The sequence below is a fragment of the Oryx dammah genome, unplaced genomic scaffold (assembly GCF_014754425.2).
Source record: "Oryx dammah isolate SB20612 unplaced genomic scaffold, SCBI_Odam_1.1 HiC_scaffold_11058, whole genome shotgun sequence".
NCBI lineage: Eukaryota > Metazoa > Chordata > Mammalia > Artiodactyla > Bovidae > Oryx > Oryx dammah.
In genome coordinates, this window is record NW_024080452.1 from 2,099,064 (window position 1) to 2,118,959 (window position 19,896).

The 19,896-nt window shown below is 38.8% G+C and overlaps 1 protein-coding gene across 12 annotated transcripts in view; it reads right to left on the bottom strand.

The window, feature by feature from the left end:
- LOC120860387 (serine/threonine-protein kinase Nek11-like) overlaps positions 1 to 19,896 on the bottom strand; it is a 277,232-nt gene that overhangs the window by 184,792 nt on the left and 72,544 nt on the right. For 11 of the 12 annotated variants that reach the window (XM_040236192.1, XM_040236190.1, XM_040236195.1 and 8 more), the window contains 3 exons: positions 17,405 to 17,523; positions 4,770 to 4,834; positions 3,680 to 3,806 (listed from right to left, as the gene is read on the bottom strand). In XM_040236192.1, the coding sequence (XP_040092126.1) occupies positions 3,680 to 3,806; positions 4,770 to 4,834; positions 17,405 to 17,523 (311 nt within the window). The remainder of the gene's footprint in view (positions 1 to 3,679; positions 3,807 to 4,769; positions 4,835 to 17,404; positions 17,524 to 19,896) is intronic. The other variant, XM_040236197.1, reaches the window with a different exon arrangement.

The following is a 19,896-nucleotide window of genomic DNA, read 5'->3' on the forward strand; positions in this document are numbered from 1 at the left end:
CCAAACAAGAAGTGACCAGACCATAGCAGGTGAGAGAAATGGGCTCTCTGCCCCAGAGCTTCCTCCCGGAGAGGCAGCTGATGGTGCTGCTGGCTGCCAGCCAATTGGAGGCCCCACATCAGCTACAGAATGTGCTGTCGGGTTTGCCTATTTCTCCCTTTCCTAAATCCTCCCTCCCCACTTCCTCTGTTCACTATAGGAATGCTCTTCTGGGAAGATACTTAGTCTTGGCAGGGCAGACAGGTGTTGGTTCCTCTCTATTGTCTTCCACCTGAAGCTAAGCCTTGTCTAACATTTCCATCCAAGATCACTACAGTCTGACTCTAATGTTGAGTGTGAACTGGACTCCTCCAGTGTCCTCCACCCAGCCAACTATCAGATCAGACCCCTGAACAAAACTTTGAGAGTACCCCATAATGCTCTGACACCCCTACATCCCTACAATCATAACCTCCATTTAAATTACCTAAAGAATGTATGGCTATCTGGTTGACCTCTCACAATATGACAAATAAGGCCAACAATGGATAGTCTGTTTCCTTTCTGCACCCTTATTCCAATAGTATGATCATTGTCCTTCATTTGTTTTCCTACAAAAACAACACATTCTAATGGGTTCCCTGGTGACTCAGCAGTAAAGAATCTGCCTGCAGTGCAGGAGATGTGGGTTCAATCCTCGGTCAGGAAGATCTCCTGGAAAAGGAAATGTCAGCCCATTCCAGTATTCTTGCCTGGAAAATCCCATGGACAGAGAGGCCTAATGGGCTATAATCCATGGGGGTTGCAAGAGTTGGACACAATTTAGCGACTAAACTGCTACCACTATCCATAGTTTAAACTAATTTAAAGAGCTAGTCTAGGAACCCAACTCACATTAATTTTTCCTATGGGGGAAAAATGTTCAGCAATAGCTTATACAAATCAGTCATGTTCAAAGTATTGCCCTCAGTGAACCTAATTATCCTAACTTTCTAAATAACTGTTCATAAACTTTTGTAACTTGACTCACTTTTAAGAAAGAAACTTCCTGTACTTGATGGCTGTAAATAAATGAATCCCAAAAGGTTTAGGCAGATTGCAAAAGGATAATGTGACATATGGGCAAACATTAACAAATGAAAATAACAGCATTATAGTAATAGCAATTCTTTAACATTATAAATAAATATGTACAGTCATTAGCACTGAATCTAAACACCTGTCAATTATTCATAAGTGTTTCCAATCCTAAGAAAATATCCCACAGAAAACAGATGCTACAAACTGAGATTCAGTGGAAAAATTCTCAACCTCATTCAATCTAAGTTTTTTAGGAGTGTCACCCAAAGATTACTCATCACACTTATATATCCTTCACTATAATTTATAATTCTCTGTTATTCTTTCCACTTTAGGTTTAGCAATAGACATTTTATTACTGCTGCTGCTGCTGCTGCTGCTAAGTCGCTTCAGTCGTGTCCGACTCTGTGCGACCCCATAGACAGCAGCCCACCAGACAGCAGCCCACCAGGCTTCCCTGCCCCTGGGATTCTCCAGGCAAGAATACTGGAGTGGGTTGCCATTTCCTTCTCCAATGCATGAAAGTGAAAAGTGAAAGTGAAGTTGCTCAGTCATGTCCGACTCTTAGCGACCCCATGGACTGCAGCCTACCAGGCTCCTCTGTCCATGGATTTTCCAGGCAAGACTACTGGAGCGGGGTGCATTGCCTTCTCCGCATTTCATTACTAGATAAGCCCATTTGATTCAGATACAACCAAGGTAATCAATAAATTCATAATATGGTGGTTATTTGAGGTCAGGATGATGATGAATCCTTAGCTAGAATTTGCTGAGTAGTTAGTAATCTTTGCAAGGAGAGTTGACCTTCTCCTACATTTCTATATTTGGGAGGTGTTAGCTTTTTAAAGTTTTGCCTGAGTCAGATATCATTTTTGTAAGCCTAAGATATTATAGCAATACTATCTGATATTCCTATGATTCTTTATATAACATGAGGAGCAGTTTTTTTTTAAAAAAAGTTTAATGCAGACACAACTGAAACAAAAGTGGGTTCCATAGACTTGGTTTTCTAGGTGACATCAATCTGATTTGGCAAGCAAATATAGATTCTTGTCAAAAGGAGTCAAAAATTACATACAGTTTTCCTGCTATATGTAATTCTAAAGACTTAAATAATGAGCTACATAAAACGAATCTATTCTTCATTCAAATGACATGATGTAATATCTTCCTGAGATACCATGTAACTATAATCATGATATATTTTATATTTGTCTATTTTTAACTGACCATAATAATAATAAATGTGAAGAGAAATTTAGATATGTATCTTGAATTCATTCCAAAGCTCAAGATCAATTTTTCTCTAACTTGAGAAAATTTTACACCAAAAAGAGCAAGAAAATTTCTCCTGAGGAGGAGGAATCCTATCACCTTTGATTTTACCCCCTAAGGGCTATTACACAGTCATGGGCAAAGAGATGTTCAATAAAGCAAAATTTTTAAAAATTCATTCATAACATATCTTTGTGGGTTTTGTCTGGTTTTGGTTTTTGGAGGGAATAAGGGAAGGAGGTGATTGAGGAAAGTTAATAGGTGAATTGGGAAAGACCACCAGGGCAGAAAACAGTTAACAATGAAAAAAAAAAAAAAAAAACACTGAAGAACCTAGAAATACATAATCTCAAGAATGACTAAAAGGGCGGGATGGATGGGGATCCGCCCTAGGTAGATCTAACTGTAATAGTGTTCTCTCCCATTTGGGAGAGATAAGAACAAAAAAGGAGTAATAACCCTGATGAAAATCCCAACACATAATCCCTATTGTGCTTACTTTTCCCTACCAGAGAAAAGGTAACTTTCTACTTTATCTTCTTTAGAAGAATGAAGCAGGCACAATCTTTAACACTGCTGATAGCTCTGAACTACTTGAGTTGATTTGCATACAATAATTATTTACTTAATTAACAAGCTCTCAGCTAAATTGTCCTTTCAACCCTTAACAAGTTGAAAATTATATAAGATTCCTCTTCAAAGGAAAGGAAATTTTCCCAAGTAGGATCTATTACTAACAATAGAATACAATTTTCCACTTGGTTTCTTGTACTGAGATTTAATCTGGTTCCATGATGAGGAAGGAGAAATTCTTTTGGAACAGAGCTCAAAGAAGCTGAGAAATCTCAGATGTAGCTATCACTGAAAACCCAGAATTTTTAAAATTTAAGTATCCTTAAAGCTAATACTTTTAGTAAAAATTCTTAAAGGCAATAAGAAGACAAAAAATAAAAGAAAGCTATATATTCCCCACAGAGGTGGAAGTTAACCTTAAAAAAAATAAATAAAGCAGAGTGATTAGAATTACAAATGCTTTATGTAATAGGCTAGCAGAAATGTATCAAAATTTAATGTTTATGATACATCAGGAACTTTCCCTTGTGGTTCAAGAAGAAAAAGATCTAAATCGACCAGTTAATCTATGAATAAAGAGAATTTTTGAAATCAATGTAATGAATGTATCACATTTCCAACCTAAAAGATCTTTACACTATTCACAGAATAGCTAACATTTAAAAAGGATAAATGAGTGGATGTAGTAAGTAAATGAGCCTAAAAACAAAATGCACCATATCTCAAGGTAGCAAAATGAATAAGGCGCCTGCACTGGCCCATGCCCACTCACCAGATATCCGACTTTGTGTCGTAGCCTTGGTGTTTCAGAGCCTCCGGGCTCATATAATGAGGAGTTCCAGTTAAAGTGGTGGCTAGATCACAGGATCCCATTAGGAGTCGAGATACTCCAAAATCCCCTTGAAATAATAATTAACTTCTATGAATACTTAAAACATGAAAACCAGTACTGTACTGGAAACTAACAACAGTGTGTCTAATTTGACAATTTTAATACACAATCATTCATACCATGTTGAAGAAAAAGTTATACATTTTAAATTATATAATATTGGTGAAAAGTTTAAAAATAAAAGCCTTATAGGAGAAAGAAGAGTTTGATGATAGGAAAGTGAATTATGTAAGCTAAAACTGCTTTTTTTCCTGGTATTAGGGAAAACAAACAACTTGAAACAAAAAGATATTTCAAGTTTGAGTAGCAACAAACAGAATGATTCTGAAAGCACTGAATATATGATTTGCAATTTCATCTGAGTGAGGGGGAATTTGTTCTTCATTTACAATAAAGAAGAAATTTTAAATAAAAAACCTGAGACTTTTCAAGAACATGACTATAAAAACTTGAATCCACCAGTTTCAGTATAATTGCCTAATTTGTTGATGGTCTTCCCCTCTAAGAACATCTTACATGAAGATCAAACAATTCTGTGACTGTTAGGAGTATAGATACAGTTCTAAAGGAGAACTCGCTATATCAACACTTTAATAATCTGTGATAACTCCTAATTGCTTATGATAAAATAAATGTGGGAGTAGGAAACCTATCGTAATCAAACAAGTCTAATCATTTGTTAATGGTTAGTGCTTGGCATGGAATAGGAACTCAAAAGACATTTGTTGGATCTACTAATAAATAGCAAATGTTTTATACCTCAGTTTCTATCAGATAATCAGAAACAATTGGTCTTTTTGCTGTTGTTGTTGTTGGGCACAATCAATCAAGCACAAAAATTTAAGAAGTTTGAATAAACCAATGATTATTCTACCACTTTTAGTTACTTTATATTACAATTTGATATATAATAATAAAATAATAATAATAAAGTACATTCTTTCATGGAATACATATTTTAAAATCTTACCAATTTTAAGTTTATTATTTTTCAGAAATATATTCTTTGATTTCAAATCTCGATGAAGTATCTTCCTACAGAAGGAATAAAAGGATATTCAAATTAATGCAAATATAAAATTTTAAAATCCAAATATAAGTAACATATAAGTGATTCACACATAAATATACATTCCCAGAGATATATCTTTCAATGTTTGAAAGCTTCAAAGCCACAACATTGTTTAATCTCACTGAGAAAAATCAAAGTTTCAAAACAGATACAGGGAAACACGTAGCTGAAAGAGTGTGATGTACTTCCAACTATTTCAATAGGCCAGATTTTATCATGCTTTTATACCCAGTTCACAGAGCAGTTATCATAAAGCTTTATAATCTATTATATACTATATATAATGTATTACATGGTATATATATCTTATATATTCAAAATATACTATATATATTAAATATTATAATCCAATTGTTCACATTTTATATACATGTGGGGAAAATGTTGATGATGGTATTTAATAATAGATAACATTTAAGTAAACAAGCAATGTAAATTATGTCAGTGAAAATTTCATTTCTGAAATTATGTAAACTAGACAACTAGAAAACCTTTGTCTAAAAAAACACTTAAAATGCTGAATAAAGTATATGAGTGTCTTCATATATAAACAGCTGAGTCCACAAGAAAATGAGGCAAATCCTTGGGGATTAGGCACAAAGAAAACTGAAAATCAGAAGGAGCAATAGGTGCTGATTTCTCAGCAGCCCAAGGAACTCAGAACCCACGGGGCCAAGACCTTGAGCCCATGTAATGTGGAGAGTAGGAACTAACAGAAATGTATAAAGTCAAAATCCCATATGTGGTCCATATCTTAAGAGAAAATATAATCCAAGAAACATTCATTCACAAGTAAACAAAATCATAAGCTTATCTGTACAGATCTGAACTTTGAGTGGAGGAAAAAAATATTTCCCTTCCTATTTTTTAACCGTGTGTCTGCTCACTTACATTTGGAATTCAAATATGCTCTATGGCTCTATGGCTTTAAGACATCTCAACCCAAGAAATTAACATAAAAGTTGGTTCTCTGCTGTTAATAATCTCTTGGGGCATCTGGCAGAAGCAAATGCAAACTGAGTCAGCAGCTAATATATAATAAAATTAAACCCCTGAGAATTTCAGATAACTTAAGAGGATACAAAGTATAAAATGAATGTATTTCAAGTGATTGAAACAATAAAGAATAGAAAACATGAAACAGAAACAGAATACTATCCAAAAAAAAAAAAAAGAGATGATGCTGATTTGAAAAACAACCAAATAGAATATCTAGGGGGGAAGTGTGATCATGACATAAAAACTCCAGACTGAGACCTCAGCTTTCAGCTCTGATGGGATTCCCTGGGGGCTCAGACAGTAAAGCGTCTGCTTCAGTGTGGGAGACTGGGGTTCGATCTCTGGGTCAGGAAGGTCCCCTGGAGAAGGAAATGGCAACCCACTCCAGTATTCTTGCCTGGAAAATCCCATGGATGGAAGAGCCTGGCGGGCTACAGTTCATGAAGTCGCAAAGGGTCGGACACGACTGAGCAACTAACACACACTTTCAACTGTGATGAAGTAAATTTATACCACACTAAATCATCCACCTTCAACAGTTGTACAGAGAACACTGCAAAATTTAAACCATGTAAAGTGTGAGTAAGTTTTTTAAAACAACTCTCTGAAGATATCAGAGATCAGTCAAGGTGATCAAAGGTAGGCAGCACTTGAGGGGCCAGAACCTAAAAGAAAGGAAATACATGGAGGTGAGCACTTCCCACTGCATTTTCCTCTGGGGCACCGGCAGAAGCAGAGTGTTGTGGCCAGATCTTGTAACAGTTTCACTGGGTTTGGAAAGCAAAAACCTAGAGCTACAAAGGCAGCCAGGACTTGAGGGGCAAATTCTTCAGAGAAAAGGGAACAAAAGAAAAGTAAGTCTGACATTCTGAATGGGTTTTAACCTAAGGCACTTGCTGAATCCTAAGAAGTTCAGGGGCAAGACATCAGGAGAAAGCAGCTGCTAAGAGGCAGAGCTTTTAGCACATTCACAAAGCTGAGGAGGGGTCTAGGTAAATAATTAAAGTCTTCAGCTGAATACCCTGAACACTGGAAATAAAAGCAAATGAAACAGACCAGTCCTCAGAAACCTAGCCTTAACTATCTCAGTCCTAACTGTCTTAAGGTGATCTGCAACTACTACCAGCCAGAAAAAAAATCATATCCTCTCGAGAGGAACATAATATCATCCAACATGTCTACACTATTTTACATATATTGATTGTCCAGTATTCCTTCAAAAGTGACCAGGTATGCCAAGAGACAAGACCAAATGACCAAAAACAAACAACAAGAAACAAATCCGTATGTGATCCACCTATTGGAATTGTTGGATATGGATTTTAAAGTAACTATGATATGTTCAAGTAAATAAATGATACAGTGAGAAAACTAGATTCTATAAAGAGTTGAATGTCAATTTTAAAACTGAAACAAATATAATTATCAAAATTAAGAATTCAGTACATATGTTTGAAAACAGATAAGAAATAGCAAAAAAGAAAATTTAGAAACTGGAATAATGGTTAGTGAAAAATGCAGTTCAAGTATTGAAAAGGCGACCACACAACCACCTCCAAAAGGACTTATGCCAGCATGCCATGCTTTCCCAGGATGGATGCTGTCACTGTCCGTGACCCTGCAGCAAGCCACTGTTGACCCATGCCTCTGCCAGAGACTCCAAAAACACTCATAGGAGAGGATGAGGGCACATCCTTCTACTACACCATCTTTGGAAAGGTGGAGATTTCTGACAAAATGTGGTCCACTTGAGAAGGAGATGGCAAACCTTTTCAGCCCTCTTTCCTTAAGAACCCTATGAACAGTATGAAAAGGCAAAAAGATATGAGACTGAAAGATGAACTTCCTAGGTCAGTAGATGTCCAATATGCTACTGGGAAAGAGCAAAGAAATAGCTACAGAAGGAATGAAGAGGCTGAACCAAAAAGGAAATGACACCCAGCTGTGGATGTATCTGGTAGTGAATGTAAAATCCGATGCTGTAAAGAACAATATTGCATAGGACTGGAATGTTAGGTCCATGAATCAACGTAAATTGGAAGTGGTCAACCAGGCCCACTGTCAACCACCCAAGAGTGAACATGAGATATTAGAAATCAATAAACTAAAATGGATGAAAATATGCAAATTTAATTTACATGACCATTATATCTATTACTAAGATATAAGTAATAAGATCTATTACTAAGATATGTCTAAGGAAAGAATCCCTTAGACAAAATGGAGTAGCCCTCTTGTCAACAAAAAGAGTCCAAAATGTAGTACTTGGGTACATTCTCAAAAACAACAGAATGATCTTGGTTCATTGCCAAGGCAAACCATTCAATGTCACAGTAATCCAAGATATGGCCCAACCACTAATGTTGAGAAGATGAAGTTGAACGGTTCTATGAAAATCTACAAGAACTTCGAGAACTAACACCCAAAAAAAGAAGCCCTTTTCATCATAGGGGACTGGAATGCAACAGTAGCAAGTCAAGAGATACCTGGAGTAACAGGTTTGACCTTGGAATAAAAACAAAGCAGGGCAAAGGCTAACAGAGTTTTACCAAGAGAAGGCACTGGTCATAGCAAACACCCTCTTCCAACAAAACAAGAGAAGACTCTACACATGGACATCACCAGATAATCATACTGAAATCAGATTGATCATATTCTTTGCAGCCAAAGATGGAGAAGCTCTATACAGTCAGCAAAAATAAGACCAGGAGCTGACTGTGGCTCAGATCATGAACTCTTTATTGCCAAATTCAGACTTAAACTGAAGAAAGTAGGTAAAACCACTAGGCAATTCAGGTATGACCTACAACAAATCCCTTATGATTATATAGTGGAAGTGAGAAATGGATTCAAGGGATTAGATCTAGAGACAGAGTGCCTGAAGAACTATGGGTGGAGGTTCATAACATTGTACAGGAGACAGGGATCAAGACCATCCCCAAGAAAAAGAACTGCAAAAAGGCAAAATGGTTGTCTGAGGAAGCCTTACAAATAGCTGAGGAAAAGAAGAGAAGTGAAAAGCAAAGGAGAAAAGGAAAGATACCCAACTGAATGCAGAGTTCCAAAGAACAGCAAGAAGAGATAAGAAAGCCTTCTGAAGTGAAAAAATGTAAAGAAAAAGAGAAAAAAACAGAATGGGAAAGACTAGAGATCTCTTCAAAAAATTAGGGACACCAAAGAAACATTTCATTCAAAGATGGGCACAATACAAGACAGAAACAGCAAGGACCTAACAGAAGCAGAAGATACTAAGAAGAGGTGGCAAGAATACACAGAACTATACAAGATGACCGTGATAGTGTGATCACTTACCTAGCATCAGACATCCTGAAGTACAAAGTCAAGTGGGCCCTAGGAAGCATCACTATAAACAAAGCTAGTGGAGGTGATGGAATTCCAGTTGAGTTCTTTCAAATCCTAAAAGATAATGCTGTTTAAGTGCTGCACTCAATATGCTAGCACTTTTGGAAATCTCAGCAGTAGCCACAGAACTGGAAAAGGCCAGTTTTCCTTTTAATCTTAAAGAAAGGTAATGCCAAAAAATGTTCAAACCATGTACAGTTGCACTCATTTCACATGCTAGCAAGGTAAGGCTCAAAATCCTACAAGTTAGGCTTCAGCAGTACTTGAACAAAGAATTTCCAGATGTACAAACTGCGTTTAGAAAAGGCAGAGGAACCAGAGACCAAATTGCCAACGTCTAGTGGATCATAGAAAAAGTAAGGGAATTCCAGAAAAACATCTACTGCTGGTGAATTGACTATGCTAAAGCCTTTGACGTGTGGCTCACAACAAACTGTGGAAAATTCTTCAAGAGATGGGAATACTAGACTACCTTACCTGCCTCCTGAGAAATCTGTATGCACCTCAAGAAGCAATAGTTAGAATCCAACATGGAACAATGGACTGGATCCAAATTGGGAAAGGAGTATGTCAAGGCTGTATATTGTCACTCTGCCTATATAACTTCTATGCAGAGTTCATCGTGTGAAATGTTGGGCTGGAGGAAGCACAAGCTGGAATCAAGACTGTCAGGAGAAATATCAATGACCTCAGATACACAGATTATACCACCCTTATGGCAGACAGTGAAGAGGAACTAAAGAGCCTCTTGATGAAAGTGAAAAATGAGAGTGAAAAAGTTGGGTTAAAACTCAACATTCAAAAAACTAACATCATGGCATCCAGTTTCATCACTTCACAGCAAATAGATGGGGAAACAATGGCAACAGTGACAGACTTTATTTTCTTGGGCTCCAAAATCACTGCAGATGGTGATTGCAGCCATGAAACGAAAAGATGCTTGTTCCTTGGAAGAAAAGCTATGCCCAACCTAGACAGCATATTAAAAAGTAGAGATATTACTTTGCCAACAAAGGTCCATATTGTCAACCTATTGTTTTTCTAGTAGTTATGTACGGATGTGAGAGTTGGACCATAAAGACCGAGGGTCGAAGAACTGATGTTTTCTAACTACAATGCTGGAGAAGACTCTTGAGAGTCCCTTGGACTGCAAAGCAATCTAACCAATCAATAATAAAGGAAATCAATCCTCAGTATTCATTGGAAGGACTGATGCTGAGGCTAAAGCTCCAATACTTTGGCCACCTGATATTCAGAGCCAACTCATTGCAAAAGACCCTGATGCTGGGAAAGATTGAAGGGAAGAGAAGGGAATGACAGAGAATGAGACGGTTGCATGGCATCACTCTGAGCAAACTCCAGGAGATAATGAAGGACAGGAAGCCTGGAATGCTGCAGTCCTTGGGGTTGCAGAGGGTCAGACATGAGTTTGCAACTGAAGAACAACAAAATTGAAAAATAATATTGATACTTAGACTAGGCAAGTAGGTGATGAGTTTTAGATATAACACATTAACAGCTACCACATATATAAAAATGTAAATAAGAAAATCACCACTAGGTATTTTATGAACAAGACAAACATGTTAGAAAGCAGTTATGGGAAGTAACTGGCTGGAGCTGTTGTAACAGAACAATTATTTCTGTTCAACAAACCAGATATCAAGCTACTTGATTAAGGTTTTTATAATTTATTGACTTTGTGGTTATAGTAAGCAAAAATGGGCCCAGAAAAAAAAATCCTGTCATGTACTTCATTAGTATCCTTTCCTTTGAAGTATATAGAAATCAAATCCAAGAAATGACAAGGTGACTAGCAATTTAAGCAGTTGATATAAAATCTTTCTTCTAAAGATAGCTTTCAAATAGCTCTCCACATGTCCCTGTCATTTCTATGTTTCATGATTCCCAAGAGATTTAAGTGCCCTGATCAAGACTGGATGACAGTGGTGATCAAATCCACGGTTGAGCTTTTGCCTCCATCAGGCTATTCTCCATACACTCAGCCTCCAGGACCACAGCAGAGTGAGGTCTGTGGAGGCAGCTACAGCAGGGTTTTCTCAGGCCCTGAGCCAGAGTAGGACTGTGGAGATGGTATGGACAGTTCAGTCTTCATTTCCCTTTAAGTTCTTATCTGAGTAGTTTCTGAAAATTTAGCTCCGCCCTATAGACCTGTGTTTATCTGACAGGGTCTCAGGGTGGCCTGCAGATTCTTCTTGCCAAAGGTGCTGGCACAAGCAATGGGTCTGTGGTGATGCATGGACCAGACAACCCCTGTTGCTGGTCTCTGCCACATGGCCACTGTCCTAGCTACTGAGGCTCATCCCTGGCTTCCTCATCAGTGTCCTGGGCGCCCAGGACCATGATGAGCCTCTATGCTGTAAGCCAGGGGTGATGTCAGGTCCTTCTCAAATGCAGCTACGAAGTAGGAGTTGCTGACACCTGGCAACAGAGTGGGGTCTCCTTGGAAAAAGTGACCTAAGGACATCCTCAAGAAGTGGGAGCCAAAAGAAAGCAGGAATCCTCCACACCACACACACAACTTCTCTCTACTTCCCCATCTCTAGTTCTGGGGAAGCATGCCTCCATCCCCGTCACACTTACTGACCTGGATTCCCAAGTAGGTCCTTTCCCTAGGAGCCTCACTATGTTAAAAATTAATCCCTCACACGATCTTTTGGGAAACAGCCATTCGGGCTTCCCAGGTGGTGCTAGTGGTAGAGAATCCACCTGCTAATACAGGAGACATAGGAGACACAGGTTCAATCCCTGGGTCAGGAGATCCCTGGAGAAGGGTATGGCAACCCACTCCAGTATTCTTGCCTGGAGAACCCCATGGACAGAGGAGTCTGGCAGGCTACAGGCTGTAGGATCACAAAGAGTTGGACACGACTGAAGCAACTTGGCATGCACCAAGCTCGCTGGAGAAAGGTGTAGGCTGCTAGGTGAGGAGGCATTCCTCTTAGGGAAAGTGCCCCAGGCACTCTCCTCCGCTGTGAAAGCACAAACGATGTCACCAAAAGAGCTCTCTTCAGAGAGGCTGCTCTGTACTTCATCTTAGAAAATCTAGGCTAATTGAACAGAATCGCTTCGATAGGAATAAGTTGGGGTGGGGGGAGTTTGTTTTATTTTGTGGTTTCTGTGTTATCTCTGGGGGCAAAAAAGGAGAAGCAAGACACTGTCTCTGTCCCCCAAGGAATTCCTTCATGCCCAGTTCTGCTGTGGTGTCCAGAGAAGATGGTATTTCAAAGACTGGCCATTTAATTGAACCAAAGAGAAAAACGGCTTTGAGTCCCTCATATACTGGTCCAGCTTATGGAGCATTGCAGGAGTTGGTGACAAACCTCACAGGATACAAACACCTTTCACAAACTTAGCTCTGTCTATGTGCCAGAGGTTCAGGTCCAGGGGGAGGAGGGAGTTTCAGTGCTACATTCTCAAGATAGGTTTCAGCGAACTGTGAATATTTTCAGCGTTTAATATCATTATTTATAAGTGTGTATGCCATATGCCATAGATTTAGAATATTACAAATGTATAAATAAACCGAATTAAATTAAGCACAGGAAAGCTCCAAAGGAGTAAACAAAACCTTCATTTCTTCTGTAACCTCATTCTTCCTAGTTTCTCCAGAGTCTTCTTTCTATCTTCTGCCCCTGCACTGTGTTAGCCAGAGTTCTCCGAGAAACAGAACCAACAGAAGATATCAGTTCAGTTCAGTCGCTCAGTCGTGTCCGACTCTTTGCGACCCCATGAATCGCAGCACGCTAGGCCTCCCTGTCCATCACCAACTCCCGGAGTTCACTCAGACTCACATCCATCGAGTCAGTGATGCCATCCAGCCATCTCATCCTTGGTCGTCCCCTTCTCCTCCTGCCCCCAATCCCTCCCAGCATCAGAGTCTTTTCCAATGAGTCAACTCTTCTCATGAAGTGGCCAAAGTACTGGAGTTTCAGCTTTAGCATCATTCCTTCCAAAGAAATCCCAGGGCTGATCTTCAGAATGGACTGGTTGGATCTCCTTGCAGTCCAAGGGACTCTCAAGAGTCTTCTCCAACACCACAGTTCAAAAGCATCAATTCTTCGGCGCTCAGCCTTCTTCACAGTCCAACTCTCACATCCATACATGACCAAAGGAAAAACCATAGCCTTGACTAGACAGACCTTAGTGAGCAAAGTAATGTCTCTGCTTTTCAATATGCTCTCTAGGTTGGTCATAACTTTTCTTCCAAGGAGTAAGTATCATTTAATTTCATGTCTGCAATCACCAACTGTAGACAGTGAGACAGGAAGACTCAAAGTGGATCTGCAACTGCCAATAGGCAACAAAAGCAAGAATTGACTGTCCTAAGTCACCGAGGTTGGGGTTTTGTGTTAACACAGCATAAGGAAGGAGTTTCAGGGCTATACCTTCAAGGTAGCTTTGAATGAACTGTGAATACTCTTAGCTTCACATGTCATTATTCTTAAGTGTCCATGCCATGTGCTAAAAGAATCATTCTTTTGGGCTTAAGTTGTTTTTAATATTTTATTTTTGTCTTTAATTTTTGTCAGTTTGACTACTGTGTGTCTTAATGTGTTGCTCCTTGGGTTTATCCTACCTGGGAGTCTCTCTGCTTTCTGGACTTGATTGACTATTTTCTTTCCCATGTTTGGGACGTTTTCAGCTATTATCTCTTCAAATATTTTTCAGGTCCGTTCTCTCTTTCTTCTCCTTCTGGGACCCCTATAATACAAATGTTGGTAGATTTAATGTTGTCCCAGAGGTCTCTTAGGCTGTCTTCTTCTTTTTTTTTTATTCATTCTTTTTCTATATTCTGTTCTGTGGCAATGATTTCCACCATTCAGTCCTCCAGGTCGTTTGTCTGTTCTTCTGCCTCAGTTATCCTGCTACTGATTCCTTCTAGCATATTATTCATCTCTGTTTGCTCTTTAGTTCTTCTAGGTCTTTGGCAAACATTGCTTGCATTTTCTCTGTTGTTTCCTGAGATCCTAGATCATCTACACTATCATTATTCTGAATTCTTTAGTTGTTTTTCTGGGGTTCTATGTTATGCCTTCATCTGGGACATAACTTTCTGCTTTTTCATCCTTATTAACTTTCTGTAATGTGGTATTTTTTCTAGCTGCTGTGGGATTATGGTTCTTGCTGCTTCTGTCTACTCTCTGATTTGTTGTTGTTCAGTCACTCAGTTGTGTCCAACTCTTTGTAGCCCAATAGACCTCAGCACACCAGCCTTCTCTGTCCTTCACCATCTCCCAAAGCTTGCTAAAACTCATGTCCATCGAGTTGGTGATGCTGTCCAACCATCTTATCCTCTGTTGCCCCCTTCTCCTCCTGCCTTCCTTCTTTTCCAATGAGTCAGGTCTTTTCCAATGAGTCAAGTCTTTTCCAATGAGTTGGCTCTTTGCATCAGGTGGCCGAAGTATTGCAGCTTCAGCTTCAGCATCAGTCCTTTCAGTGAATATTTAGGGTTGATTTCCTTTACAATTGACTGGTTTGATCTCCAAAGGACTCTCAAGAGTCTTCTCCAGCACCACAGTTTGAAGGCATCAGTTCTTTGGCATTCAGCCTTTTTTATTGTCCAGGTCTCACATCCATACATGACTACTGGAAAAACCATAGCTTTGACTATATGGACCTTTGTAGGCAAAGTAATGTCTCTGCCCACTGATGGAGGAGGCTAAGAGGCTTGTGTAAGGAGGGACTGGTGGTGGGAAAAAGGTCTTGCTTTGGTGGGCAAGGTCTTATTCAGTAAAGCTTTAATCCAATTATCTGCTGATGGGTGGGGTTACACTCCCTCCCTGGTAGTTGTTTGGCCTGAGGCAACCTAGCCCTGGGGTCTGCAGGCTCTTTGGTAGGGCTAATGGCTACCTTCACGAGGGCTCACACCAAAGGGGACCTTCAAGGACTGCTGTGGCCAGTGCCCCATCCCTAGGTATGCCCTTGCCAAGCCACACCTCCACAGGAGACCCTCCAACACTAGTAGGTGGCTTTGGTTCAGTCTCCTATGGGGTCACTGCTTCTTTCCTCTGGGTCTTGGTGCATGCAAGATTTTGTTGTGCCCTCCAAGGCTGGAGTCTCTGTTTCCCCCAGTCCTGTGGAAGTCCTGAAATCAAATCGCACTGGCCTTCAAGGTCAGTCCCTTTGTTAGATCCCCAGGCTGTGAAACCTGACATGGGATTCAGAACCTTCACAACAGTGAGAGAAGTTCTTTGGCATTATTATTCTCCAGTTTGTGGGTCATCCACCCAGCGGGTATAGGATTTGATTTTATCATGATTGCAATCATCTGGCTGTGGCTTCCTGTTTGTCTTTGGATATGGGATATCTTTTTTTGCTGGGTTCCAGCATTCTCCTGTAGATGGTTGTTCAAGAGCTAGTTGTGATTTTTGTGCTCTTGCAGGAAGAGATGAGTGCATATCCTTCTACTCTGCCATCTTGAACCAGAAGAAGTTAGGCTTTATTTTTTGTTTTATTACTTTGTTGTTTAGTCACTAAGTTGTGTCCAACTCTTTTGCAATCCCATGGACTGTAGCCCACCAGGCTCCTCTGTCCATGCGATTTCCCAGGCAAGAATGGGTTGTCATTTCCTTCTCCAGGGGATCTTCCTGACTCTTAACATCATTTAATAAGTGAACAAATAAATTTAAGTATAAAATTGAAATTTACCCATCTGTAGAGAAAAACTTTGCAATAACTGGTACAAAAAATAATGAAAGATGCATCATTTATTATCTGAATCACAAATTATGATATTTCAGATCTATATATCCACAAATACCCAAATATTTAGCCCTATTTAATGACTTTCTTAGAATGCTGAAGGATTCAAAGCAAATTTAAATCCTCTCTTTAAAGGATTATTTTTAACTCATTTATTTTAACTATTACTTAGCCAATCCAAAATACATCAAAAATGTTTGGGTTCCTAAATCAACCAGATTTCACTTTTGTATTTTGTACACTGAACATCAAAGTTGGCATCTTTATAGGTGTTGTTTTCCCTATGTCTAAGTTAACAAATATGCCAAGGAACAGTAGAGAAAATAAAAGGAATACAAATATAACGGTATGTACACAGAAGTCTTATATTCATCAGTTTTGGTAGTTTATTAGAAGATTGTTTCATATTTTATCATTGTCTCTTAGGATAGTTTGATACCATTCAAAAGATTGTTGTGAATTGTCAATAAGTCAGTGGCTGTCTCATCAAGCATGTGTTTCAGAAGATATACAGAATCAGCAGAAGAAGAAGCACCAAATAATTAGATTACTTTTTATGTTATCAGAAAGCGCAGATGAAACATTTAAACTATTTGACATTCATGGATTGCCAGGCCTTGGTGTACCTTACAAATTTCCACTTCTGTTCAAGAAGACTGTTACCACTCCTAAGTTGAAAGCTAACATGGATCCCTCAAAGCATCTACTTCTATTTATCTATGTATGTTCATCTTTCCAAATGCATTCTTATCATATTATGGGTCTATAAAAGATTTAACATCTAAAACATCTTGCTTTTGACCTGTAGGAAAAATAGTATAACATTTTTAAAAAATTGAGGCCAATATTACAAAGGCAAATTATAAATAGTTGAACCCATATAGCATACTTTGACCTTCTTTATCAGATACTTAATGTCAAAACTGACTTTTGGTCCAAACACTTATATCTTCTGCCTTAACTCTTTAGCTCATCTTGGGATGTGAGCACATTTAGATGTGCACTGACACACTCCAAAGTAACCCCACAATCTATCTGCAGCATGCTAGGGTATTCACAGCTCAAGCCTGCTGGAAGATGTAATAAATTCATAGTATGCTAAAGGTACCAGAGAAATGCTTATGGCTCACAGGATAGGATCAGATATAGAGAAATATGTTTAATACAAGTTTCTGTTTTGTATTTAAAGTCAGTGCAATTTTTAGAACAACAAAAAAGATAATCAAGTAAATCCTCTAGGTATAATTATTCAACAGTTTCTTCATAAAAAAGCATATCATAGATGTCTAAGTATAGTCATTTACCTTTGGACTTGCTTCCTTTTCACAGAAGCAAGTTCCATGAAACTTGCTTCCAAAATTTCCCAACTACCTCCCAAATTTCATTTTTCATGTTCAGACATGACTGTGACAAAAACCCTGTGCCTTAGTAACAAATGAACATACCTTTCATGCATGTAGTCAACTCCCAGCAACAGCTGGATAAACCATTCTATTATCTGACTCTCTGGAAAGGTTTTTCCAACTTCTTTATATTCTTGAATTTTACAGTCCAGGTCTCGACCCTGAAACAAAACAGTGTGTGTGTGTGTGTGTGTGTGTGTATATATATATATATATATATATATATATATGTTTCCTTCAGTTATTAATACTATCACTGCAAGACCTCTCAACTTGGCCAAAAGCTGCCAGCCTCTGGAGCCCTCTTCTCAATTAGGCATCCCCTTTGGTCAAAAAAGACTTGAACAAATGCTAACATATTTCTAACAGCTCAAAGTCACATTCCTAGGATGACCATAGTCCCCCTTAATGTGCCTGTTTGAGAAAACCCAAGGCTGCCAAAAAAATTGTTCCAGCCACACCTCAAGATGAAGCCCCTGTTCCCTACTCACTGGGGAGGGCAGGAGCCCAACTTCAATAAGTGCCAGCTAGCAAAATCAGATGATTCAGAGGAACCAACTGCCTTCCCACTTTCTCTCATATTTCAGCTCCCTGACAGCTCAGGCCCCTGCCTTCATTGTCTCCTCTGCCTCCACTCCATTGTTGTTCAGTCGCTACGGCATGTCCAAATTTTTGTGACTCTGTGGACTGCAGCACACCAGACTTCCCTGTCCTTCACTATCTCCCAGTCTTTGCTCAAATTCATGCCCATTGAGTAGGTGATGCCATCCAACCATCTCATCCTTTGCTGCCCCCTTCTCCCGCCCTCAATCTTAGGGTCAACATTAGGGTCTTTTCCAGTGAGTCAGCTCTTTACATCAGGTTGCCAAAGTACTGGAGCTTCAGCTTCAGCATCAGTCCTTCCAATGAATATTTAGGGTTGACTGGTTTGATCTCCTTGCAGTCCAAGGGACTCTCAAGAGTCTCCTGTGGCACCACAGTTGAAAAGCATCAGTTCTTCGGTGCTCAGCCTTCTTTATGGTCCAACTTTCAAATTTGTACATGACTACTGGAAAACCAGAGCTTTGACTATAGGGACATTTGTCAGCACTGTGTCCACTTTATGTGGACTCTATCCATTCCATTACTCTCCCTTTAAATTGCCCAGTCACTTCGTGCACAGCACAGTAGAGCTCAGTTCTTTCTACTCCCATCAGTGTTTACTGAAGAAACTTTGTCTTTAGCACTTTATCTCATGCCAGAACAAAATTCTTCTAAAGGGTATTAGCTTTTAATATATTACTTAAAATTACCTAAAAATTGTTTTTATTATATTACATTACATATTAATATGTACCCACATAAAACTAGGAATAATTCTCCTTATGCTTAGAATTTTACATAACTATAAAACCCCCAGAAAAACATCTATTTCTGTTTTATTGACTATGCCAAAGTCTTTGACTGTGTGGATCACAATAAACTGTGGAAAATTCTTAAAGAGATGGAAATACCAGACGAGCTGACCTGTCTCTTAAGAAACCTGTCTGCAGGTCAGGAAGTGACAGTTAGAACTAGACATGGAATAACAGACTGGTTCCAAGTAGGAAAAGGAGTACATCAAGGCTATACATTGTCATACTGCTTATTTAAAGCATATGCAGAGTACATCATGAGAAATGCTGGGCTGGAAGAAGCACAAGCTGGAATCAAGATTGCTGGGAGAAATATCAATAACCTCAGATATGCAGACAACACCACCCTTATGGCAGAAAGTGAAGAGGAACTAAAAAGCCTCTTGATGAAAGTGAAAGAGGAGAGTGAAAAAGTTGTCTTAAAGCTCAACATTCAGAAAACGAAGATCATGGCATCTGGTCCCATCACTTCATGGCATATAGATGGGGAAACAGTGTCAGACTTTATTTTGGGGGGCTCCAAAATCACTGCAGATGGTGATTGCAGCCAAGAAATTAAAAGACGCTCACTCCTTGGAAGGAAAGTTGTGACTAACCTAGACAGCATATTATAAAGCAGAGACATTACTTTGCCAACAAAGGTCCATCTAGTCAAAGCTATAAATAATAATATAATTGACACTTCAAAGTGAAATGTCAAAAGAAGGGTGTACACAAACACTCTTCTCAGGTAGACACATAAGAATAACAAATGTACTAGTTTTTAGCATTAAGCAAAGGACATATTCTACTGACAAGAGGACAGAATGCCAAAAAATTAAATTAATTGGAGAGCTGGGTCTTATCCTCCTTAAGTTATTCCTCACCCTGAAGTTTTCATTCTGCATGTTTATCTGTAAGAAAAGCTATTTGTCTTGTATTTACTTTGTTCTTTAATAAACACTCTGTAGATTTTCTTAGGATTTAATTAAGGTGATCAAATCACTCACAAATTAAGACACAAGGAATTTCATACAAAAAGAAACAATTTTTTTGTGAAGTAGTCTGATTTTAATTGAGCAATATGAAAAGCATTTATTTCTTTTGTTAAGCCATCATCGAAATAAAAATCAAATGTTTTGGATGAAATGTCACAGTTTG